This window comes from Salmo salar, unplaced genomic scaffold (assembly GCF_905237065.1).
Source record: "Salmo salar unplaced genomic scaffold, Ssal_v3.1, whole genome shotgun sequence".
NCBI classification, from domain to species: Eukaryota; Metazoa; Chordata; class Actinopteri; order Salmoniformes; family Salmonidae; genus Salmo; species Salmo salar.
In genome coordinates, this window is record NW_025548479.1 from 191,203 (window position 1) to 217,148 (window position 25,946).

General features: G+C 48.6%; 1 protein-coding gene across 1 annotated transcript in view; it reads left to right on the plus strand.

Annotated features, from left to right (window-relative positions):
• The first annotated feature begins 555 nt into the window (after positions 1-555).
• LOC106564811 (fumarate hydratase, mitochondrial-like) overlaps positions 556-25,946 on the plus strand; it is a 46,004-nt gene continuing 20,613 nt past the window's right edge. The window contains 6 exon segments of the mRNA XM_045712425.1: positions 556-713; positions 5,190-5,318; positions 6,088-6,198; positions 10,071-10,247; positions 10,615-10,772; positions 10,946-10,991. Of these exon segments, the coding sequence (XP_045568381.1) occupies positions 594-713; positions 5,190-5,318; positions 6,088-6,198; positions 10,071-10,247; positions 10,615-10,772; positions 10,946-10,991 (741 nt within the window). The 5' untranslated portion in view covers positions 556-593.

Sequence of the window (25,946 nt, forward strand, 5' to 3'; positions counted from 1 at the left end):
CGACGGGGAAAAGTACGCGGCTCTAGTTGCCATGGTAAATCAGTTAATCTGTGATCTGTGGCGGGGTCTATTTGAGTGAGCCGTGAGCGCGCACCTATCCAGGATTGGTTTCACCTGGCTTAATGAATCCGTGTCTGCTCATCCTGGCTTGGTCTTTGTGCAACCAATTAAGCCTGGACGCACATGTTTTGGCTTCATTGAGCTCAGCTGAGTCATTTATCCCGGATGTCTTAATTCTACTTTTGTGCAACAGGCCCCAGGTCTCGAACCCTCGACCTTCAAAGCCCGAAGTCCGGCGCGCTATCGACTGTGCCGCAAAAGCATGCTCGAACGGCAGAGTCGATTTCCGCGCTTATAAACCCAGGGTCGTTACACTATCAAACAACGTCAATTGTTTTAACGGCACGAAGACAGTCAAATGTAAAATAACATTTTATACTGCTTTTTTTAAATTCGGTGTGCTGCTTTAAATGATCCCCCATGCACAAGAAATGTTGCAAATATATGTTTCCGCCCCCGTAACACAGGCTTGTGGTTTGCTCATTTTGGTTCCGCTCTGCTCCCTGGTCTGAAGTGACAGCTGATCAGACGCAATGTTTCGCTGTTTGAGAAACGTCCAGCGATTTAACTGTAACCTCCAGGCGTTACAGAGGAACATAGACAACACAAAGTACAGTCCTGTAGCAGGAGTTATCCTCATATCTTCCAGAATGGTACGTGTTTTGTCTTTTCGGAGATTAGAGTCCGTTGTTTAGGGCCATCGCAGGCCCGCAAAAATTACCTTATTAGTTAGCCAAGCTAACTGGCTAGCTAACTGGCTATAGCTAACTGGCTATAGCTAGACTGGCTATAGCTAGACTGGCTATAGCTAACTGGCTAGTTAGCCGTATTAGCTCATAATTAATGAATAGTTAGCCACTTTGCTATCTAGCGTTACACGAATGTAGTAATTGTGCGTTTTAGGACAACCGTAGTCTTTCAAACAAGAAACAACGAGTATTCACAGCAATATTCTGGTAGCAAGCAGTAAGCTAGCATGTAATTTGGCTAATGTTATCTTGTCAAGCTAGCAGAAGGTCAAAGTCTGTTTACAACTTTATCTGCTAGCTAGCGTGCTAATGGGCTAATTTTCACTACCTAACTTACTAGCCAAGTAACATGGAGTTCAAATCAAAGTTTATTTATCCCAACAATTCTATTTATTTATCCCAACAATACAGAGAGCAAACGCAAGAAAAATGTCCTAAATTAAAAAAATAAATAAAAAGCAAATAGTTAACGTTCCTCAATAAAATAGCAATAACGAGGCTATACGAGGGTACGAGGTAGCGTCAGGGGTAACAGTATCCCCTAGGAACCAGAGAGTGGAAGACTCCTCTCTCTCCTCTCTAACATCTAGGCTCCCTTTCTGTGAACAGTCCCATCACAAGTCACGCTGTTGAATTTCAACATACAAGGAGGCAGCCCTTCCTGTGGTCCAGCAAAAATGAAGGCAGTAATATACATTATAATACCATTATTATTATTATTATTATTATTATTATTATTTTAATATTAAAATACATTTTACAACAGATTTCACAATACATTGTGTGCCCTCCGGCCACTACTATACTACAACACTGTGTGTGTGTGTGTGTGTGTGTGTGTGTGTGTGTGTGTGTGTGTGTGTGTGTGTGTGTCTAAAGTCCTCACTGTCCAGTAAGGTGTGTTTTTAATCTGTTTCTTAAATCTGATTCTACTGCTGCATCAGTTACCTGATGTGGAATGGAGTTCCATGTAGTCATGGCTCTATGTAGTACTGTGCACCTCCCATAGTCTGTTCTGGACTTGGGGACTGTGAAGAGACCTCTGGTGGCATGTCTTGTGTTGCTTCAGAGTCCCCACTGTTCCATAAGGTGTATTTCTTAAATCTGATTCTACTGCTGCACCAGTTATCTGATGTGGAATAGAGTTCCATGTAGTCATGGCTCTATGTAGTACTGTGCGCCTCCCATAGTCTGGACTTGGGGATTGTGATGATTAGTTCAAAACAGCCATAGACATAGAGCTTATGCTTATCCATAGAGCTTATGAGCCAAGCCGAAAGAAACAGCTGAATTAAAAAGATTGTGACCTTATACAAAACATAACCTACCACATATTACCAAGTGCAGGAAAAACATAAAACAAAACTGATTTTAAGATGTCTTTGGTACGTCATTGGTCTAGCCTATACTCCAAAATTAAACACATTCCAGCAATCGCCTTTTGAGTATAAACCTTTATTATGCGTAGTGGATGGACTGGTTACCCTGTGCTCAGTGGCGTAAAGTACTTGCGTAAAAATAATTAAAGTACTACTTAAGTATTTTTTTTTTTTAGTATCTGTACTTTACTTTATTTATATTTTTGACAACTTTTAATTTTACTCCACTACATTCCTATATAACATAATGTCATTTTACTCCACTACATTCCTATATAACATAATGTCATTTTACTCCACTACATTCCTATATAGAATAATGTCATTTTACTCCACTACATTCCTATATAACATAATGTAATTTTTACTCCTTACATTTTCCCTGACACCCAAAAGTACATTTTGAATGCTTAGCAGGACAGGAAAATTGTAAAAAAAAAAATAAATTTAAAAAAAAAAATAAGATCAACAATCGTGTCGACTGTTTTGCTTTAATATAAGGAATTAAAATTAATTTATACTTTTACTTTTGATACTTAAGTACATTTTAAAACCAAATAGTTTTAGACTAACTCTAGTAGTATTTAACTGGGTGTCTTTCACTTTTACCTGAGTCATTTTCTATTAAGTTATCTTTAATTTGACTTAAGTATGAGTCAAATTTTACTTGAGCGGGCAGACTGGCTGTCAACAGTTTAGTGAAATATGTTTTGTCTTGAAAACATCTTACTGTCGATGTTACCGTACAGATTTCACTTGATTATCCAAATTACGTACTGGGTAGCTGACGGAAGGTCTGAGAGCCCATGGCATACAGAGTACTGGGTAGCTGAAGGAAGGTCTGAGAGCCCATGGCATACAGAGTACTGGGTAGCTGATGGGAAGGTCTGAGAGCCCATGGCATACAGAGTACTGGGTAGCTGATGGAAGGTCTGAGAGCCCATGGCATACAGAGTACTGGGTAGCTGATGGGAAGGTCTGAGAGCCCATGGCATACAGAGTACTGGGTAGCTGATGGGAAGGTCTGAGAGCCCATGGCATACAGAGTACTGGGTAGCTGCAGGAAGGTCTGAGAGGCCATGGCATACAGAGTACTGGGTAGCTGCAGGAAGGTCTGAGAGCCCATGGCATACAGAGTACTGGGTAGCTGATGGGAAGGTCTGAGAGCCCATGGCATACAGAGTACTGGGTAGCTGATGGGAAGGTCTGAGAGGCCATGGCATACAGAGTACTGGGTAGCTGCAGGAAGGTCTGAGAGGCCATGGCATACAGAGTACTGGGTAGCTGCAGGAAGGTCTGAGAGGCCATGGCATACAGAGTACTGGGTAGCTGCAGGAAGGTCTGAGAGGCCATGGCATACAGAGTACTGGGTAGCTGCAGGAAGGTCTGAGAGGCCATGGCATACAGAGTACTGGGTAGCTGCAGGAAGGTCTGAGAGGCCATGGCATACAGAGTACTGGGTAGCTGCAGGAAGGTCTGAGAGGCCATGGCATACAGAGTACTGGGTAGCTGCAGGAAGGTCTGAGAGCCCATGGCATTCAGAGTACTGGGTGCTGATGGGAAGGTCTGAGAGGCCATGGCATACAGAGTACTGGGTAGCTGATGGGAAGGTCTGAGAGCCCATGGCATACAGAGTACTGGGTAGCTGCAGGAAGGTCTGAGAGGCCATGGCATACAGAGTACTGGGTAGCTGATGGAAGGTCTGAGAGCCCATGGCATACAGAGTTTGGGTGGAATATCTCCTGTCGGGCAGCGAGAGCTCCTCAAACAGTGGTTGATGCATGGAGGGAAATGCTCTTTTTATAAAACCCAAGTAACCTAGGAAACGGACAGGGAGGGAATGTGCACAGTCTCCATTCTCTATTCCAGTGTATACAGACGACATGTCTTTCCCCCTGCACCTGTTTTTGCACGTTACATAGTGGACCTTTCTAAATCTACTCCATGTGTAACTCTGTGTGATGAACAAGCCTACAGTCTATATCATGGAGAATAGCCAGATAACATACAGTAGACCAACACATATATTCTGTTCTTCTGAAATACATTTTCTACATATCATAATGTTTCTGACTAAAATATATAATGGCTGTGTTGTGATGGTGTATATTTTAAATTAATTTATTAGACTATTTTAACTGTAGATGTTCCAACGGCGCTCATCAGCGGCTTGTATGCTGGAGGCCTGGAGATGCTAAACGTTTTAATTAACGATAAATTACTGTTAGACCGGCATACTTTTTGCATGACAATAACCTGCTGCCAAAATGTTATGACCTCCACAGCCCTAGAGGTTCATTTAAAAAAAAAAAAAAATGTTTTCTCTCAACTCCGTGGAGGAGTCGAGGTACTTGGCAAACTGCACACCAACACTACCGCTGGCACAGAGCTCAGTGGAAATGGCTGCTTAATTATTTTGTTTTACCTACAATTTTAGCTAGGAGTTCCGTATCTAAACCCCTGATAGGTCAGCCTGAGAAACAACCGTTTTGTTTGTTTAGTCTTGAGAGAGAGCTAGCTTTCAAATGTCAACAAAGCAAGTCTATAAGCTAGCAACTACCTTTTTGTTGTTGAGATTATGCCTCTCTAACCAAATAACTATGTAGCTAGCCGCCGTCAAGTAACCCACGTAGCTAGCCGCCGTCAAGTAACCCACGTAGCTAGCCGCCGTCAAGTAACCCACGTAGCTAGCCGCCGTCAAGTAACCCACGTAGCTAGCTGCCGTCAAGTAACCCACGTAGCTAGCCGCCGTCAAGTAACCCACATAGCTAGCCGCCGTCAAGTCGCCCGCGTAGCTAGCCGCCGTCAAGTGTCCCGCGTAGCTAGCCGCCGCCAAGTCGCCCACGTAGCTAGCCGCCGCCAAGTCGCCCACGTAGCTAGCCGCCGCCAAGTCGCCCACGTAGCTAGCCGCCGCCAAGTAGCCCACGTAGCTAGCCGCCGTCAAGTAACCCCGACTAACTTTTCATCTTTGCTATTTGACTGTCTCAATGTTGTTGTTCAGTCTTCAGAGTACAGAATTGAAGCAGACACCTTTGGAGAGCTGAAGGTGCCAGTTGACAAGTATTATGGGGCTCAGACAGTCCGGTCCACCACGAACTTCAAGATCGGAGGACCGTCGGAGAGAATGCCAGTAAGTTCAGACTAAATGTTACTTCATCTATCAAGTTGTAGCTTGAGACATGGCTGTGGGTTACCAGTCCCGCAGGCTGTGGGTCACCAATCCCGCTGGCTGTGGGTTACCAGTCCCGCTGGCTGTGGGTCACCAGTCCCGCTGGCTGTGGGTCACCAGTCCCGCTGGCTGTGGGTCACCAGTCCCGCTGGCTGTGGGTCACCAGTCCCGCTGGCTGTGGGTCACCAGTCCCGCTGGCTGTGGGTCACCAGTCCCGCTGGCTGTGGGTCACCAGTCCCGCTGGCTGTGGGTCACCAGTCCCGCAGGCTGTGGGTCACCAGTCCCGCAGGCTGTGGGTCACCAGTCCCGCAGGCTGTGGGTCACCAGTCCCGCAGGCTGTGGGTCACCAGTCCCGCAGGCTGTGGGTCACCAGTCCCGCAGGCTGTGGGTCACCAGTCCCGCAGGCTGTGGGTCACCAGTCCCGCAGGCTGTGGGTCACCAGTCGCGCTGGCTGAGGGTTCCTGTGGCTGTGGGTCACCAGTCGCGCTGGCTGAGGGTTCCTGTGGCTGTGGGTCACCAGTCCCGCTGGCTGTGGGTCGCCAGTCCCGCTGGCTGTGGCTAGCTCTCACTACAAATTGGACACACATCCTTGCAACGTTTCCTGTCCTATTATCCCAGATTCAGATCAGACTAAAGGTTACTTTACGTATCCTTGTGTATCCTTGTGTAACAGTAAAATCATCTTCGCTCCACACGTCGTCACTACCGCTTCCTTTCCTCGTCCCAACAGATCCAGGTGATCAAAGCCTTCGGGATTCTGAAGAGGGCTGCTGCAGAGGTCAACAAGGACTATGGACTGGACCCGAAGCTGGCTGATGCCATCGTGCAGGCTGCTGATGAGGTGCCTAATACAGGGTGAACAGCGACACTAACAACAACAACACTACAGGGGAGGGAGGGAGGGGGAGAGGGAGAGAGAGAGGGGGAGGGAGAGGGAGAGGGAGGGAGGGAGAGAAACAGACAGAGAGGGGGAGAAGGAAGGGGAGAGAGAGGGAGAGAGGAAAGGGAGGGAGAGAGGGGAGGGAGGGAGGGAGGGGGTTGAGGGAGAGGAGAGGGAGGGAGGGAGAGAGAGGGGAGGGTGTGAGAGAGGGGAGGGAGGGGAGGGAGAGGGGGAGGGGGAGGGAGGGAGGGAGAGGGACAGAGAGGGAGGGAGAGGGAGGGAGGGAGGGAGAGAGACAGAGAGGGAGGGAGAGAGAGGGAGGGAGAGAGACAGAGGAGGGAGGGAGGGAGAGAGGGAGAGGGAGGGAGGGAGGGGAGGGGAGAGAGAGAGAGAGGGAGGGAGAGGAGGGAGGGAGAGAGGGAGAGGGAGAGGAGAGGGGGAGAGGGGGAGGGAGGGAGGGAGAGAGACAGAGGGAGAGACAGGGGGAGAGACAGAGGGGGAGAGGGAGGAAGAGAGACAGAGGGAGGGAGAGAGAGGGAGGGGGGAGGGAGGGAGAGAGACAGAGGGAGGGAGAGAGGGGGAGGTAGAGGGAGAGGGGAGAGAGGGGAGGTGGAGGGAGGGAGGGAGAGGGAGGGAGAGGGACGGAGAGAGGAGGGAGAGGGAGGGAGAGAGACAGAGAGAGGGAGAGGAGAGGGAGAGGAGGGAGGGAGAGAGGGAGAGGGGGAGGGAGGGAGAGAGACAGAGGGAGAGAGACAGAGGGGGAGAGACAGAGGGGGAGAGGGAGGGAGGGAGAGTGACGGAGGGAGAGGGGGAGGTGGAGGGAGGGAGGGAGAGAGAGGGAGGGAGAGGGACGGAGAGACGGAGGGAGAGGGAGGGAGAGAGACAGAGGGAGAGAGGGAGAGAGACAGAAGGAGAGAGGGAGGGAGGGGGAGGGAGGGAGAGAGCGAAAGGAGAGAGACAGAGGGAGAGAGGGAGGGGAGGGAGAGGGAGGGAGGGAGAGAGACAGAGGGGGAGAGGGAGAGAAGGAAGGGGAGAGAGATGGAGAGAGACAGACAGAGAGAGGGAGGGAGAGAGACAGAGAGAGAGAGGGAGGGAGAGAGACAGAGAGAGAGACGGAGAGAGGGAGGGAGAGAGGGAGGGAGAGAGACGGAGGGAGAGAGACAGAGGGAGAGGGAGTGAGGGAGAGAGAGAGAGGGAGGGAGAGGGAGGGAGGGAGAGAGACAGAGGGGGAGAGGGAGGGAGGGAGAAGGAGGGGAAAGAGATGGAGAGGGGAGGGAGAGAGGGAGAGGGGAGAGGGAGAGGGGAGGGAGAGAGAGAGGGGGAGAGGGAGGGAGAGAGGGGGGAGGGAGGTAGTGAGAGAGACAGAGGGAGAGAGAGACAGAGGGAGAGAGAGAGAGAGGGGGAGACAGGGAGAGAGGGGGAGGGAGTGAGAGAGACAGAGGGAGAGAGAGACAGAGGGGGAGAGAGACAGAGAGGGAGAGAGACAGAGGGAGGGAGAGAGACAGAGGGAGGGAGGGAGAGAGACAGGGAGAGAGAGGGAGGAAGATGGAGGGAGGGAGAGGGAGGGAGAGAGAGAGACAGAGGGGGAGAGATATGGAGGGAGGGAGGGAGAGAGACAGGGGAGAGAGGGAGAGGGAGAGAGGGAGGGAGGGAGATGGAGAGAGGGGGGAGGGAGATGGAGAGAGGGGGGAGGGAGATGGAGAGAGGGGGGAGGGAGAGAGACAGACAGAGGGAGGGAGAGAGACAGAGGGGGAGAGGGAGGGGGAGAGATGGAGGGAGAGAGACAGAGGGAGGGAGGGAGAGAGACAGGGAGAGAGAGGGAGGAAGATGGAGGGAGGGAGAGGGAGGGAGAGAGAGAGACAGAGGGGGAGAGATATGGAGGGAGGGAGGGAGAGAGACAGGGGAGAGAGGGAGAGGGAGGGAGGGAGATGGAGAGAGGGGGGAGGGAGATGGAGAGAGGGGGGAGGGAGAGAGACAGACAGAGGGAGGGAGAGAGACAGAGGGAGGGAGAGAGACAGAGGGAGATGGAGGGAGAGAGAGGGAGATGGAGGGAGAGAGAGGGAGATGGAGGGAGAGAGAGGGAGGGAGAGAGACAGGGGAGGGAGAGAAACAGGGAGAGAGGGAGAGAGGGGGGGAGGGAGAGAGACAGACAGGGGGAGAGACAGACAGAGGGAGGGAGAGAGACAGAGGGAGGGAGAGAGACAGGGAGAGGGGGGAGGGAGGGAGAGAGAGAGGAGGGGAGGGAGGGAGAGAGAGACAGAGGGAGAGAGAGACAGAGGGAGAGAGACGGAGGGAGGGGGGAGAGGGAGAGAGGGAGAGGGAGAGAGACAGACAGACAGACAGAGAGACAGACAGAGGGAGGGAGAGAGACAGACAGAGGGAGGGAGAGAGACAGACAGACAGACAGAGGGAGGGAGAGAGACAGACAGACAGACAGAGGGAGGGAGAGAGACAGACAGACAGAGGGAGGGAGAGAGACAGACAGGGAGGGAGAGAGACAGGGAGGGAGAGAGACAGAGGGGGAGAGAGGGGAGGGAGAGAGAGAGAGAGAGAGAGAGGGAGACAGACAGACAGAGGGAGGGAGGGAGAGAGGGAGGGAGAGAGGGAGGGGAGAGGGAGGGAGAGAGACAGGGAGAGAGGGGGGAGACAGGGGGGGAGGGAGGGAGTGAGAGAGACAGAGGGAGAGACAGGGGGAGAGACAGAGGGGGAGAGGGAGGAAGAGAGACAGAGAGAGGGAGGGGGGGAGGGAGGGAGAGAGAGACGGAGGGAGGGAGAGGGAGAGAGAGAGAGGGAGGGAGAGAGGGAGGGAGACAGAGACAGAGAGAGAACTGTCAACGTTGTGAGTTCACAGATTAGACAGATCAGCCTGGGTACCTGTCTCGTTCTAAACATTAGGCTACACTGCTGTAGAGAATAGCTATAGCGTTTGATACAGTACTGAGCAAAAAGCAGAGCACTTAGACCTTGTTACCTAGCTTGGTCCCAGACCTGTTTGTGTTGTTGGCAAGACGGCACAAACAGATCTGGGATCAAGCTATTCGCTAGCTACATTAAACCTACTAGTTACCTTTAGCCATGGTGCCCTCATTCTACTGATGAATGTCTTGGTACTGCTCAGGTGGTACTTGGTACTGGTCTCGGACTAAGGCATGTTGTCCTCTCTGTACTAACTGATGTCCATTTTCCTTGGACCATGTTGTCCTCTCTGTACTAACTGATGTCCATGTTCCTTGGACCATGTTGTCCTCTCTGTACTAACTGATGTCCATTTTCCTTGGACCATGTTGTCCTCTCTGTACTAACTGATGTCCATTTTCCTTGGACCATGTTGTCCTCTCTGTACTAACTGATGTCCATGTTCCTTGGACCAGACTAAGGCATGTTGTCCTCTCTGTACTAACTGATGTCCATGTTCCTTGGACCAGACTAAGGCATGTTGTCCTCTCTGGTCTGATGTCCCTTGGACCAGACTAAGGCATGTTGACCTCTCTGTACTAACTGATGTCCATGTCCCTTGGACCAGACTAAGGCATGTTGTCCTCTCTGTACTAACTGATGTCCATGTCCCTTGGACCAGACTAAGGCATGTTGACCTCTCTGTACTAACTGATGTCCATGTCCCTTGGACCAGACTAAGGCATGTTGTCCTCTCTGTACTAACTGATGTCCATGTTCCTTGGACCATGTTGTCCTCTCTGTACTAACTGATGTCCATGTTCCTTGGACCAGACTAAGGCATGTTGTCCTCTCTGTACTAACTGATGTCCATGTTCCTTGGACCAGACTAAGGCATGTTGTCCTCTCTGGTCTGATGTCCATGTCCCTTGGACCAGGTGGCAGCTGGTAAGCTGGATGACCACTTCCCTCTGGTGGTGTGGCAGACCGGTTCAGGAACTCAGTCCAACATGAACGTCAACGAGGTGATCAGCAACAGGGCCATCGAGATCCTCGGAGGGAAGCTGGGGAGCAAGGACCCTGTTCACCCCAACGACCACGTCAACAAAAGCCAGGTAGGCTAACCATTCAGAAACGCTTTCTCATTTCATACAAAATGTTGAAGAAGGAAATAAACTGTTTTTCACCCAGATTGAAGTAGCTAGTGACCGTGTTTTATTTGGCGCCTCAGAAGGGTAACGGGCGGCAGCGTTTGCCCTCGGAAGGGTAACGGGCGGCAGCGTTTGCCCTCGGAAGGGTAACGGGCGGCAGCGTTTGCCCTCGGAAGGGTAACGGGCGGCAGCGTTTAGTTAAATGTTTGTATTTATGGGTATCTGAAAAGCTCAGGTAAAGAGTTTTTAAATATCAATCGATCTGTAATTAATGTAAATAGTTGGGTCTTGCAGAGCATTTGAATGGACTTGTAGTTGTCTACTCTTGCAGAGCTCCAACGATACGTTCCCCACAGCCATGCACATCGCAGCAGCCAAAGAGGTCCACGAGGTTCTGCTGCCTGGTCTACAACACCTCCACGACGCCCTGCACGCCAAGGCTGTGGAGTTTAAAGACATCATCAAGATCGGACGCACACACAGGACGCTGTGCCGTTGTCTCTGGGACAGGTACAGTACACACACACACACACACACACACACACACACACACACACAGGACGCTGTGCCGTCGTCTCTGGGCCAGGGACAGGACGCTGGGCCAGGGACAGGATGCTGGGACAGGTAGGGATGCTGTGCCGTTGTTTCTGGGACAGGTACAGGACGCTGGGACAGGTACAGGACGCTGTGCCGTTGTCTCTGGGACAGGTACGGGACGCTGTGCCGTTGTCTCTGGGACAGGTACGGGACGCTGTGCCGTTGTCTCTGGGACAGGGACGGGACGCTGTGCCGTCGTCTCTGGGACGCCAGTGAGAATGTGATAGTCTTTGTGCCTGTCTCTGTGACATGGTGTTGTCACGATACTCAATACCAGAAATGATACCATGGCAGAGAAAGCAGCGTTTCGCTCTCAGTCACACTGTATTTAGTTTTACAGAACAAATGGCCACTGGATTGATGTAAATAATAATCATGATGTCATTCTGCCAGGTAGGCATGGGCCACGTTGTAGTTAACTTTTAATTGAGAAGGTTTTGGTAAAGCCTTTCCATCTACCAGAAGATGGTTATCATTAGCATTATCACCTCATTAGCCTTTCCAGCTACCAGCAGACAGTTGTCATCAGCATTATTGTGTCATGACTGTCCTGATCAGGTCAGGGTACAGGAGACCACCACCCTACAGAGTATCTCCCAAAACCCCAACAGAGGAGGAGAGATCTAGGGGTCTGAAGATGTGGGGGTTTTATGACCCCTCACGCCATAATAAACCTTAGGCCACAGAGAAATTCCTTTGTCCTCACAATGGAATTCTGGCCTCAGAACATTAAACATGCAATAAAGGGACTTTGGAACAATGGTTTCCGTCAGCCACAACGGTGGTCATGACGAGAGGTGGAATATGAAAATGTATGTAACTTTTGAATTGTTATTAAAGGTTAAGAGATGACGTTATGAAAACATTGTACCTTTAAGAGTTTTCCCAGTATATGCCTGATGTTTATACATTGTACGTTGTGTGGAAAATATCCAAATCAAAGAGAATGTTTTGGTAAAGATGAGATGTGAAGGTAGTGTCTAAAATAGGATTTTAGTCAAATCTAGGCCTTGCCCCTTAACTTGGTCCGCCCAGAGAATTGCCCTAAAGGCGGTTACGCCCACTTCTGACCCTAGGGTATAAGACAGGAGAGTGAAGAATTAACATATGAGACTAATTGACCCCAAGCTGCAGCGAAGGTCTAACAAAGTCAACGAACCCCAAGGTTGAAGACAAAGAAATCTTTTTCTACACGAGCTACGGACGAGTAGCTGTGTCTAAGCGGGTGAATTCAAGCCGAACCACCCAGCCTCCACTCTCCATTGAATCGTGGTATATACACCGTTCGAGTCCGAAGCTGTGAGCTCTGAGCTACAGAGCTGTCTGTCCTCAGAAGACCCCTTTCAGATCAAGGGCGAGGGATCAGACCACTTAGCCAAGAAGGACACTGACATCGTGAGGACAACCAGAGAGTTGCGCCGGAGAAGTGCGTCATTGAGAAGCCTAAACGACACACGCGGAGCTTCCCACCTGAGACCTCCAACACGTAATTACATCATTATATTCTGACCCATAAGAGCAGCAGTTCGGGGCAAGGCTAGGTTTAAATAAGCATGGCTGACAAATGAACCCAAATGTATATTTCTCTCGTGTACTTTCTTGGTTTCTCTCTCTTTTAAATCCCCATTTTGGGTAACACGCGCCATAGTGTGTTGGCCCGTTATACCAAGTCCTAATCAATAGCTAGACTGTGTTTTGTGTATGTGTATTTTTATCATCATTTTAGCTTGCTAGTAAATAAATAATCAACTAAGATTGGTGTGGTAAACTCATTGGTGAAGCCCGGGTCCGTGCAGATTCCCCGGATTATGCGACGTTCAGAATGAGACTGTAGAGGAAATTGATTAATTTAGCGACTGTTGTAAAATCGATATTCTGATATCCTTTGAGTTAATTTGGGAAATAGAAACTCAATCAAAATACTGTTCCCATGGTGCCCCAGGTTGATGAGTTAATAATTGCTTGATTCATTGCTTAATTCATTTAATCACGCAATTATAAACCGTTAATCATTCGATAAGCAACAGTCGTCACATTAACTAATACAACGTCACGACATATGGCGCCCCGTGTGAGGCGTCTAAGATAGGACTAGGCCGCACTGTTGGGTTATTCCATATCAATTGTGTAGCAAGATACATACATTCCATTAATAGCTATAGGCAGGACTAGTGTGGGAGAGAAGTGTGTGTGTCGTTCCATTTCACCCAGATACTGGTCGGAATAGAACGACCCCGGTTGTATATCTGACCAAAGCAGTGTGAAGGGGGGTCTACTGAATGCTACGAGCTAGGACATATGTACCAGCCGATGTAGGCATTCTGAGAAATAATACTCGTTGGGCCTAACGTAGTGTTATTTCTGTCGATCGCTTTCAGGAGTGATCTGACTCGGTCATAAGTAATTCCTAGAGCAGAGGACATATGAGCCAGCCATTACGGAAATTAGAGTAGATCTATTCGTTTGACCGAAGCAAAGTTATTATCTCTCTACCTCTCGCGTTTGGTAAACGGGAAGAGGTTAAGGGTTGAACGTGAGACGTCACCAAGTAAACCTGTTCCCTTGTTGGAGGGAACTTCCCTTGTGCGGCGAGGGGGAAACCCCGCGCAAGGAAAGCTAAGCATTGCGCCAGATGCTAGGCTAACAAAGGGGAGCAGCCATTTTTGTTTTCCTCTTTGTTCATAGTGAATTCCCGCGTTAGGCAGGAATCCTGTGAGATCTCAGCTGGGGCTATCCGTAACCTCTGGCGAAGAATCGCCAGTCATTTTTTGTGAAATAAGTCAGGTTACGCTGTAGGATATCAAACCAGTCTTAACTGATTAGATATCATTGTCTTGTTCAATTTTATACATACATTAAATTGATACACTACCTTTCCAGGTTGGTTATGGGAATAATACACACATGAATGTGCCATAACCAATGAGACATTATTAAACTGTTCCACGTTAACTTAGATATAGCAACTATTTCAGGTTAATTAAAGCTAATTCCTTTAGCCTATACGGGGTTGACTAATCATTCAAATTGATTAATAGATTAAAGCTGTTTTACTAGCTTAATGGTGTTTAGGTAGACTTTTTAACAGTATTGTAAAATTCTATTTTCACTGGTACCCTGTCGATTTTAGCTTGTGTTAACCTCTATGGGCTAGGTGGGACGCAAGCGTCCCACCCGTGGTGCACTCCATCAACAGCAGGTGCATTTCAAGAGCGGCAAATTTGAATCCAAATAAATGTCAAAATTAAAATTTTTCAAACATACAACTATTTTACACCCTTTGAAAGATAAACATCTCCTTAATCTAACCACGTTTTACGATTTCAAAAAGGTTTTACGGCGAAAGCATAAATTTAGAGTATGTTAGGACAGTACATTTACAAGAGTTGTGTGTAATGTTGTGCCAATTCAAAGACAGGTGTCACCAAAACCATAAAATCAGCTAAAATTATGCACTAACCTTTTACAATCTCCAACAGATGACACTCCTAGGACATTATGTTAGACAATGCATGCATTTTTAGTTCTATCAAGTTCATATTTATATCCAAAAACAGCGTTTTACTGTGGCGTTGATGTTCAGGAAATCGTTTCCCTCCAATAACCGGCATTCAAGTCAGCACCACAAATTAAATAATTAAAATTATAAAACATTGGTAAAATATTATATTGTCATTTAAAGAATTATAGATTTACATCTCTTGAACGCAATCAACTTGCCAGATTTAAAAATAACCTTACTGGGAAATCACACTTTGCAATAATCTGAGCACTGCGCCCAGAAAAATACGCGTTGCGATACAGACTAGCCGCCATGTTGGGGAGATCTAAAATCGAAAATACTATGTAAATAATCCATTACCTTTGATTCTCTTCATCAGATGTCACTTCCAGGTATCACAGGTCCATAACGAATGTAGTTTTGTTCAAAAAAGCTCATAATTTATGTCCAAAAATCTCCGTCTTGTTAGCACATGATCTAAGCCCGCCGGACTTCACTTCATGAACGAGGGGAAAAAATATATTTACGTTTGTTCAAACATGTCAAACGTTGTATAGCATAAATCATTAGGGCCTTTTTTAACCAGAACATGAATAATATTCAAGGTGGACGAATGCATTCTCTTTTATAAAGTATTGGAACGAGGGTACCCAACATGAACTCGCGCGCCAGGTGTCTAATGGGCCATCATCGTTCCATGGCTCTTGTTCGGTCAGATCTCCCTCCAGAAGACTCAAAACACTTTGTAAAGGCTGGTGACATCTAGTGGAAGCAATAGGAAGTGCCAAAAATATTCCTCAGCCCCTGTGTTTTTCAATGGCATAGGTTTAAAGGTAATACAACACATCAGGTATCCACTTCCTGTCAGAATCTGTCTCAGGGTTTTGCCTGCCAAATGAGTTCTGTTATACTCACAGACACCATTCAAACAGTTTTAGAAACTTTAGGGTGTTTTCTATCCATATATAATAAGTATATGCATATTCTAGTTACTGGGTAGGATTAGTAACCAGATTAAATCGGGTACATTTTTTTTATCCAGCCGTGCAAATACTGCCCCCTAGCCCTTACAGGTTAACAGTGACCTCCGGTGGTGAAGAATCACCAGTAATTATTTTTAAATAATTCAGGTTATGCTGTACGATATCTAACCAGTCTCAACTGATTGGATATCATTGTCTCGTTCAATTTAATATACATTAAATTGCTACACTACCTGTCCAGGTTGGTTATTGGAATAATACGCAAACTAATGTGTTCTAACCAATGAGACATAGTTAAACTTCTCAACGTTAACTTAGAGATAGCAACTCTTTCAGGTGTATTAAAATTAAAATTCCCAAATAGCCTATACAGGTTAGATTTATAATTAAAATCGATTTAATCAATTAAACCTGTTTTGGCAAGTTAAGTAATAACCAACTCACATTACTGACCCAGTCTTGATGATTCATTGACGTTTACAAACTGAGTTAAATCGTGTTTGCGGCCTCCAACTAAAAAACCCAAACATTACGTAAATTGAAATAACTGACAATCATAATAATGAGCAATCCATCAGATGGGTTTCCACCCATTTCCCCTCTAATCTGCGGACCTTCACCCACGGAAAGATTGATCGCGGACCTCAGCAACGATGCAAATCCTAACTATGCCGAGGGGCTGAAAATGTTAGATTTCAATGCCATAAGCGAGAAAAATGCAGACATTGCGACAGACGCTCTTCAAAATAGACCATCAGGCGGAGGCCTTGTGAAGGTTCTCTCCAGTTTAGCCCTCAACTATGCCCACCAGCAGAGATGGACAGTGCACCACTACCTCAGTGCCCAGCAGAGGCACGAGCAGGAAGCTGGGGAGTTCAAGGTACAGGTGGAGAGAACCAGGGAGCTGGCATCGAAAGCTGAAAAAGATAAGCTACTGCTAGCCGAGGAACTGTGTGTGAGAACAGATACATTGGAAGATCTGTCTAACACTTATAACAAAGAACGCGAACAAACTCTTGACCAAGTCCGTATTATAAAAGAACAACTCGGTTTAGCTAAAACTAAATACGATGAAGTCCACGCGAAACTAGATGAGTCGGACGCGCTAGCTAGAAAACGGGGCGAGCAAATTGATGCCCTGCAAGCGGTTGTGAATGAATCCACTCAAAGCAATAATGCTCTATTCCAAAAGCTGCAGACCAAAGACGATTAGTTAATGAACACAATGACCAAGTTGGAGGACAAAACAGCAGAACTCATTGAAGTCGCTGATTTAATGAAGGATGAGAAAGACCAGGTGAGAAAGTTGGAAAATGTGACCTCTAAACAAAAGGAGGACATCGCATCACTGGATCTCTCACTCCACACTCGCGACCTCTCCCTGCAAACCATGACAGATAAGTATGAGGCCGAGCGAAGCAAGGGCGACACCTACGTGTCGAAAATAAACACCCTCAACTCCCAGGTGGACTCTGCGATGCAGCATAACACCACCCTTAGGTATCATCTGGAGGAACTCCAGAACAGTCACGCGCTATCGCGGGACACCCAAACCAAGCAACCTAGCTCACATCCGGAGCTAAGAGAACGAGGGAAGGTAGATGACAGGAGATTTCAGCCCCTTTCTCTTGGCCATTCGGCCCACAGTGAATTGGGGCCTCCTCGCCAACACAACCACAGCTTGACTTTTCCTCTTGGCCTCTCGGCCCACAATTCTCCACGGGAGAGTGCAGAGGCTCCCCGACACTTGGCGGGGATCGCCTTGACAAAATCGTCAAAAACTTCCGCCTCTTCGACCCCGTTCCGGGAAAGCCAAACGTCACTTGAGACATTCTTAGCAGACATAGAGGACGCCTTGGATGGCTACCCAAACGCTATGAATGCAGATAGAGCCTATCTTTTGAAGCGAACGTCCGACACGTGACAAGGTTCATCCGTCTACAAGAGCAACACGTGCAAAACGACTATGCTAAACTTGCCACGGTTTTGAAAATAGAATTCAGTGGTTCTGCGACTCGCAAACACGATAGTTCGTTGGCTAACAATATCAGACAAGCTCGAAATGAACACCCACAAGCCTACTATCACCGGCTTCGTTCAGCTTACTTTGGCATGCTCACTGAAACAGGAATGGAAGACCTATTACCGTTCAAAAAACTTTTTCTGTCAAACATGTCTCCCAACTTCATTAACTACTTGGGCCCTACTGCCCACGTCGGGTTGCCAATCTCGACGCTCCGAGAGCTGGCAAGCACCGCTTTTGAAGCATCAAAAGCAAGCCGGGCTAAGAGCCCGGACCCCTCGACTTTCGAGCTTAGGCGGGAACCATCACTCGAATTAGAAGGGGCTGCATCAGGGACATATGCGGTAAAAGATGACGATCAAAGGGGGTGGCAACCAAGTAACCACCACCCCGACAACCACCGCCGTAACAATAGCTACGATGAACGTCCCCAATCTAACAGGTCCCGTAGAGATCAACCTAGCCGACATGCCCCTCCGCCTAACTCTCACAAAGGGTCAGGACACAAGGGTAACAAGCGTAACAAGGGCAACAAAGTGTTCAACAATGATTTAAACGCTAACCGAAATGATATAGAAGCTCTGATAAAAGATGTACTGCATCGTAAGAAATTTGAGAAAGAGGAGAAGGATAAGTCCTCATGACTAGGCGTAAAATTGTTGGAAACCGAGTCCGCCGAAATTCATGCAATTCAAGAGGACGCAAACATTTCCATTACCCCCACCCCCACTCAAATCCCTGTCCAGGTACCGCCCGTTCTAGACACAAGCCCGCAGGTTTTGTCTACAGACTTGGACACGGAGGTGGAGATGCACGAGATAAGCAGCTTTGCAACAGATGATTCCTCTCCCATTCCGATAGAGGACCCACTGGGTCACGTAGGTGACTTATCTGTCTTGGAAATCGCCGCAGATTACAAACCGCTCCGTTCTCCCAACCCACTCCATTTTGTTGGGGATATGACGAGAAAAACCAACTCGAACAGGCCATACCTTAGAACAGTCCTGGAGGACTGTGTGACCTGTCACGCTCTGATAGATTCGGGTTCGACAATTTCCCTCATATCCGAAACCTTGCTGGATGAACTAAAAAGGGCAGTGGACCCAACAAAACGTTGGTTGAAAACGGAACATTGCGATACGAATCTTCGAGGTTTCACTCAAGCTACCTTGCCCCTAACCAAACGTCTCCTACTTAAACTCAACTTCGAAAGCGTGTCACTGATACACCCCGTGTATGTGACTAGCATCGAAATCGAACGGATGCTGATTGGGAGTGATTTAATTGACCGTTTGGTACCACTAATGGATTGGAAAACCAATCAAATCTGGTCACAAATACCTATGCCAACTCCGTTGACTTCGCCGCATTCTTCCAAGGCTACCTGCCGTACATTGTGCAACGACGTGGGTCCGACGTCAGCATCTGACGCAAACCCGGTGAACTTGGCCATGAGCCCGCCATTTGTGGCAAATGACAATGTGAGTTCGACTCGGAACTTAACCGAACATGAGGTTTTCTTGTGCGGCTTGGGTGATTCACCAGCCGACACTTACCGCCCTCCTCTGATAGGGGGCGTGTGCCTGAACGGCACTATGGCTGAGGATACCAGGCTGGCCACCTGGTCAGAAAAATCCGCAATCAGTTTGGAAATGTTCAACGAAATTTCGAAAACAGCTAACTGCCATCCCCTTGTGCCGAAAACTTTTAGATTTCCACTGGGAACAACTCCCCAGACAACACTCACCGCAATAGGGGTGTGTGCGCTATCAATCCGCATTGGAACCAAGGAATTATCCCACTACCTACTGGTTGTCGCGGACCTCCCACATACAGTCTATGTGGGAGCGGATATCTTGGTAAGATTGGGTGTTAAACTTGATACCATACACCAAGTTCTTTGGTCTTTGGCGCAGCCAAACCAACATGCCTTGTCTTTCGACCCGGTGCGAATGGCTTCCGGGCAGACTATTCCTGAAGCTTGCAAGGCGATAACTGAGTCCGCCATGTTGATACCGGCAAGAACCACAGAGGTTTCTGTAAGACTGAACCTGGCGCCCGGATACCGGATGGAAGGCACCACTGCGTTCTTCCAACCCTCTCCAAAACTATTCGACTTGGGGCTAACTATCAATGGCAACCCACTGTTGGAACTAACCGCTAGATCCACTTACCTCCTGGTACAAAATCTGACTCAAGCGGATATTTCCATTCCTCGGCACACTCAGCTAGGAACATTGATCGATTACGCCTTCCATGATTATGAACTAGTTGTTCCCGTGATTGGGCCTCTTCCGTCCTCCCTAGACCTAGATGGTGAGGGAGGTACACTGTTTACTTGTCAGTCAAAAGCAATAGCACTAACTCCCGTATTTCCACTGGACGACACATCGGCGTTCCGGCTGGATGTCGATCCTGACAGCAACCTGTTAATATACTCCATCGTCACGGAGGATGATATTGCGTCTCCTCCGGCATGCGAAGTACACTCTTGTGAGGTAACAACCGATGACTCTTCCAAAAGTGACATGTCGTCACCACCCGATGAAGACCTGTACAATGTCGCCGAACCATATCCTGGTTTCCATGCACAGGTAATACAACTACTGTCGGAGGCTGATGCTCTTGTCAATGACACTGAACGCCATCAGTTGAGAGAATTGTTTAATAAACACAGTGAGATCTGGTCGACAGACTCGCTGGATTGCGGGGTTACGGGTATCCATGTGGTGCGTATTCCTACGCCACCCGGAGCAACTCCTACGTTTGTTAGACAATACAAAATTCCGCTCGCAGCATACGCAGCAGTACAAGAGATTATCGATTCCTTATTAGCTAAACGGATAATCAGGGAATGTAAAAGTACGTACAGCGCTCCCGTGTGGCCCGTTCTGAAACCAACGGGTAAATGGCGTCTTACCATTGACTATAGACAACTCAACAAACTGGTTCCGTTGTCTCGTTGGCCAATGACACAGCTCGACCAAGAGTTGCCAAAGGTGGCAAACGCCAAGTACTTCTCCACCGTCGACGTGGCAAATGGTTTCTGGACCATGACAGTCGACCCGCGTGACCAACACAAGTTGGCTTTCTCTTTCTCGAACAAGCTCTTCACCTTCAATCGTTGCCCATTCGGGTATGCGAACTCCCCCTCAGAGTTCAACATCTTCCTGCACAAGGCGATGCCAGACGCAGCCTCTAGGGGGACGATAATTTACGTGGACGACGTTCTCATGAGAAGTGAGACTTGGTCACATCACCTCAATGAAATGGACCACGTTCTCACCCAACTCGGGACTGCAGGGGCTAAGTTGGCCATCATGAAAGGACAATGGTGCAGGACCAAGGTAAACTACGTTGGGCTTCTGGCGGGTGCCGAGGGCATCCTGCCACAGTCTAACCGAATCCAAGCAGTCCGCAACATCAAAACACCTACAAACCTTTACGAGGTGCGCAGCTTCTTGGGAGTATGTAATTACTCCCGTCAATTCATCGAAAACTACGCCGACTTGTCAAAACCGTTGACTCACCTTCTTCAGAAAGACACCCCATTCGTTTGGGATGCCACTCACAACGAAGCGGTGGCTTCCTTGAAAAACCTGCTTTGCGAGGCACCCTGCCTGGTATACCCCAACAAAGACAAGACATTCTTTTTGGAAGTCGGTTTCTCAGAGCACTGCCTTAGCGCTGGGTTGTACCAAAAATACGACCAAGACAAACGTGTGGTTGCTTACGCGAGCAAAACACTCAACCCTGCCGAACACAAATACTCAGACTGCGAAAAAGCGCTGCTGTCGACAGTCTGGGCAATCAAACACTTCACCAGTTATGTCGGCGGACAAAAGGTGATCATAGAAACATGTCACCAGCCTGTGACTTTTCTGAAAAGCCAACGAATCCGTGAGGGTGCTGTACACAACAGCAGGATAGCGGCTTGGCTCATGACGCTGCAGAGCCATGATGTAGTAATCAACTACGCAAAAGCAAAAAACCTGCCTTTGGGCAGTGCCTTGGCGGTGTGTCAACACTGTGGTGACGATGAAACCGACTCCGGACCACCCCCGCGTGACATCGCTCCGCCATTGCCTTCGAACCATCACTATTTCGAAGAGATCGTGTGTCTCGACATGCCGATGGCATTTGTAGATGGCTGTTCTTACCGCCATCTAGACCACTTGCAAGCTGGGGTGGGATTGGTATGGCACAACGACATTCCGTGCAAACCACTTCAATTTCAGCTCGGCAACAAGACCAGCCAGTTTGCAGAAGTGGCTGGCGTGCTGATCACCCTGCAAACAGCGGTAAAACACGAATTGGCAGAACTGGCGATCTGCACCGACTCAAACTACGCGAGACTCACCTTCTTATGCCACTTGCCATTTTGGAAACAAAAGCACATGACTACTTCAAGTGGTAAAGAGGTGAAAAACAAAGAGCTCATTCTAGCTTGTGATGACCTCATGACCAAACACGACATACAGGTGTATTGGAAGAAAGTCAAGGGACACTCCAAATCACCTGGTCGTGACAAAGTTAACAGCGACCATGCTGACAGCATGGCGAAATCTGGTGCAATTCACGGCACCCCTTGGGTGTTTGATGCTCGAGACGAGAAACCCACTGAGGAAGCTATGGTGTCTGCGGTAACGCGCGTAGCCATGTAGCACCACGGAAAACGTCTTCGCACGAACATAATGTGCTGCTAACGCATTCATTCATGAATGGCGACCTGGTAGCAATGCAACACCAAGATGAGTCCCTCGCCACTTTGATGGCATTCCTGTCGGATCCTGTCAACCACCCAGTGTCCGAACTGGCTTTGGCAGGTTCACACGACTTTGCGTTCGCTGTACGCAACTAAACAGCACCTCACACTTGTAGATGACCTATTGGTGTATGTTTCAGAAACCGACACTGCTCGAAGGTGGGTGGTTCCTAAAACACAGAGGGGGATAATGATAGCTCATGCCCACGACGAGCCATGTGGAGGCCATAGGGGGGTCAAGGCTACATGTGAAACATTGCGACAGGTGGCCCACTGGCCTCACATGGAACAAGACGTGGCACGATACGTGAGGGGGTGTCTAGTTTGCTGCCAGTTTCATCCCACCAAGCCACTTCACAGAGCACCCCTGCAACGCAAGGTTGTGTCTTACCCCTGGAGCTCGATCCAGATCGACTGGGTCGGCCCAGTTGCCAGGTCGGCCAGAGGCAACAAGTACCTCCTCACAGTGACTTGCGCATTCATAAAGTGGGTGGAGTGCCTGCCGGCGACCAATGACACAGTGGAAACCACTGCCGTTCTTTTGCTAAACCACGTTTTCAGTCGTTTCGGCCTGCCAGGAGAAACCGTGGACAGCGACAGAGGAACCCACTTTTCGGCAGCTGTAATGACCGAACTGTGGAAACTCCTGGGAGTCAAAGCTAAACTCCACATCGCGTACCACCCTAGGAGCTCGGGGGGGGGTAGAAAGGAGCAACCAATCAATTGTCAGAATCTTGAGGAAATATGTGGCAGCCAACCACAAAGATTGGGACCTCAAACTCCCATTGGTACTGATGGCAATCAGAGCCACACGCAACAGGTCTACGGGAATGACACCCTTTGAGATGATGACGGGCCGGCAAATGACCCTTCCACTGCATCTCCTGTACCAACCGGGAGATGTCGCCGCAGCCACCGCCTACACGGCTCATCGATACGTGACCGACTTGCGGAACCATCTCCAGACTACCTTTGCGTACGCTCAAGGACAATTGGAAAGAAGTGCAGAAGGTGACAAGACCTATTACGACAAAAAAGCCTCACACCAGGTGTTCGAGGTCGGAGATAAGGTGTGGTACTACATATACACCAAACCCGCGGGCGTCGCAACAAAGTTCCTGCCCCACTGGACGGGGCCACACGAGATTGTGGTGAAGCTATCACCTGTAGCTTACCAGATCAAAATCAGCAAAGGTCGACAAAACGCCACATTAAAGTGGGTCCACCGGAACCAAATCAAGTTGTACACTCCCCCATGGGAATAGAAGGGGTGCTAGCCAGCACCGAATAGATAAAAACCCTAGCAAAACCAGAGGTACTAAGAAAATTCTTAAGTACCCTCAGCTGATCCCTTCCAGGAGACCAGTACGTTGCACCTAATATCTTTTATTCTCTTCCCAGCTACCAGATATACATCTGTTGTCACTAGTGATATCGTCCTGCGCTGTACTGATTAAAAATAAGAAAAACAGAAAAATAGTTGTCAAAACAATTTTTATTTACGAATACAAATAACTGAAATAATCCAACAATCTCTGATTATGCGCTTCTGTAGGATGGAGTTCCTTTGGATGATCCTGACACTCTGCGCCCTGGTCAAAACCAACCCAGCAGACGTAATCACGAACGGACCCCCTACGGGAATCGTTCTCCGCGACGATCCAGGACTCCTCATAACTAACTGCAGAGTACACACGCAGAGGGTATATGTCCGCCTAGATGCAGAGAATGTGTACCGCCAACACATTCCACCTGCGGCGCATTTGAGTTGGGCCGGGGCTGACTGGACCAGCCAGGCAATTAAGCACGCCCAGCTAGACACTGCCCATATGTTGGCCCAACTCCAAAAGTTCACAGTAACACAGTCAGAACTAGCTGAGCCCAGGCGAGAAAAACGATTCGTCGGGGCGCTACTATCGATAGGGGCAGCCGTAGGGTCACTATTTGCCCTAGGTACCACTGCCGTCAACGCAGTCAGTCTAGCCACAGTCAAGAGGAATGTTAGGGAGATTACTGAAGAGATGCCACTTATCCAGCAACAGATGAAGGCACAGGCCCTTAGGTTGCAACATGTGGGAAAGTCTCTCCAGGACACTATTCTGGTGGTCAACACACACGCTACTCTCCTGAACAAAACTATCCTGTCTGTAGGAAAGCTAGCAGAGGTCATGAACCATGACTATGCCCATGTCCAATTGGTTCGATTGTTACTGGAGGATTTTCTCCGTGAAGTTAGCTCTTCTATGGACCACTTGGCCATGAATAGAATCCCCTCATATCTAGTGCCCCTCTCAATGGTGCACGACATATTGACCTCAGCTACTTCAACCACGATCAGGCCGTTACAGTCACATTTGGCCTATAGTCTGGAGTCGGCCATCCCAATACACGTTGATGTTGATCGTAATGAAGTGGGTTTTCTACTGACGCTGCCGGTTGTTGAACTGGAGAATATCTATAGATTGAAAACGGTTCTCAATGTAGGATTTTGGCGCGACAGTACCCACGTAAAGATTGCCACGCCCCCAGTTGTAGCTTACCAGGAAAACAACCCAGATTTCTATCTCACCCCTAACCTGCTAATGTGTACTCTAACCAAAGATGTCCACTACCTTTGTCCTAGCAAACCATTTGTCAGGGATAACACCGAGCGTCTTTGTGGTATTAAAGCTATCACCAGCGAAGAACGCTGTAGAGCCAAACTAACAGCCAGGGATGGGGCCACCACCACACAAGTGGAGGTGGTAGGGAACCGATGGTTGGTCAACACACTGTTCGCGTCCGCCACTATGACTTACGAACGCCATGACTCCATCACCCAATTGAACCTCCCCAACCAGACTGTTTTTGTTACGGTACCAGAGGGGGCGATTATTCACGTAGACGACCTCGCTCTATACTACCTTCCCGACGACCGGATAGACACAGAGATTGAAATGCCGGACGCTTTTGCTAAACGTTCCCTTGAGTTACCACAAGCCATTCAATACCAAATCCAGTACGAGGGACCCATGACTGTTGATCTTAGCGTACTGGATGAGGCACAGTTAGTCGACCCGACTGACTACAGACCAAAAGATTGGTCTGTCGCCCGCTCTTGGACGGTGCCGGACAGTATCCTGACTGTGACTATGATCCTTGGTCTCATTTCCCTTGGCGTGTGCACCTACTACGTACACAGGCGCACACGTGCAATGGAAGACCTAATGAGGTCTTATACTAGGATCACCCGTGGGACGGAAGCGATCCCGATGTTTGGAAAGTTGGCAATGGATCCGGAAACCCTCTTACAGGGCCCAGTCCCAGCCTCCTCTCCCGAACTCGCTAGGTCAGCCCAGTAATGTCCCTAATGTAAGCTTTGGCCTTCAGGGGCCAAGTTTTTCCAAGTGCCTGCAAGTAGGATCACCCTAGACATGACATTAGAGACAATGCCATGATAGAGCTATTTAGCCAAGACCTTGGACATATATAGAACATAGTCCATATTAGATGATTAAGGTGTGGTAGACATATTTTGTATACTTTTATGTTTTTATTCAAATTTTTCGTTTCATTACCTTTGACACTTAGGAAGCCTTAGTGCCAAGACGCCGCTCGTTTGGGGAGGAAATGTAATGATGTATTGCCTGAGTGTTGTGCATTATTAACGTCTGCCAAGTTACTGCCTAGGTCCACTAGCCGGGATAACCGGACGACGGGCCGGAACACAGAGCCACTGCCAGACCTCCTAGGTCCATTCTGGTGGTGATCCACAGCTTGCGGAAAGCCTACCAGGGTGAACCACCAAGGGGGG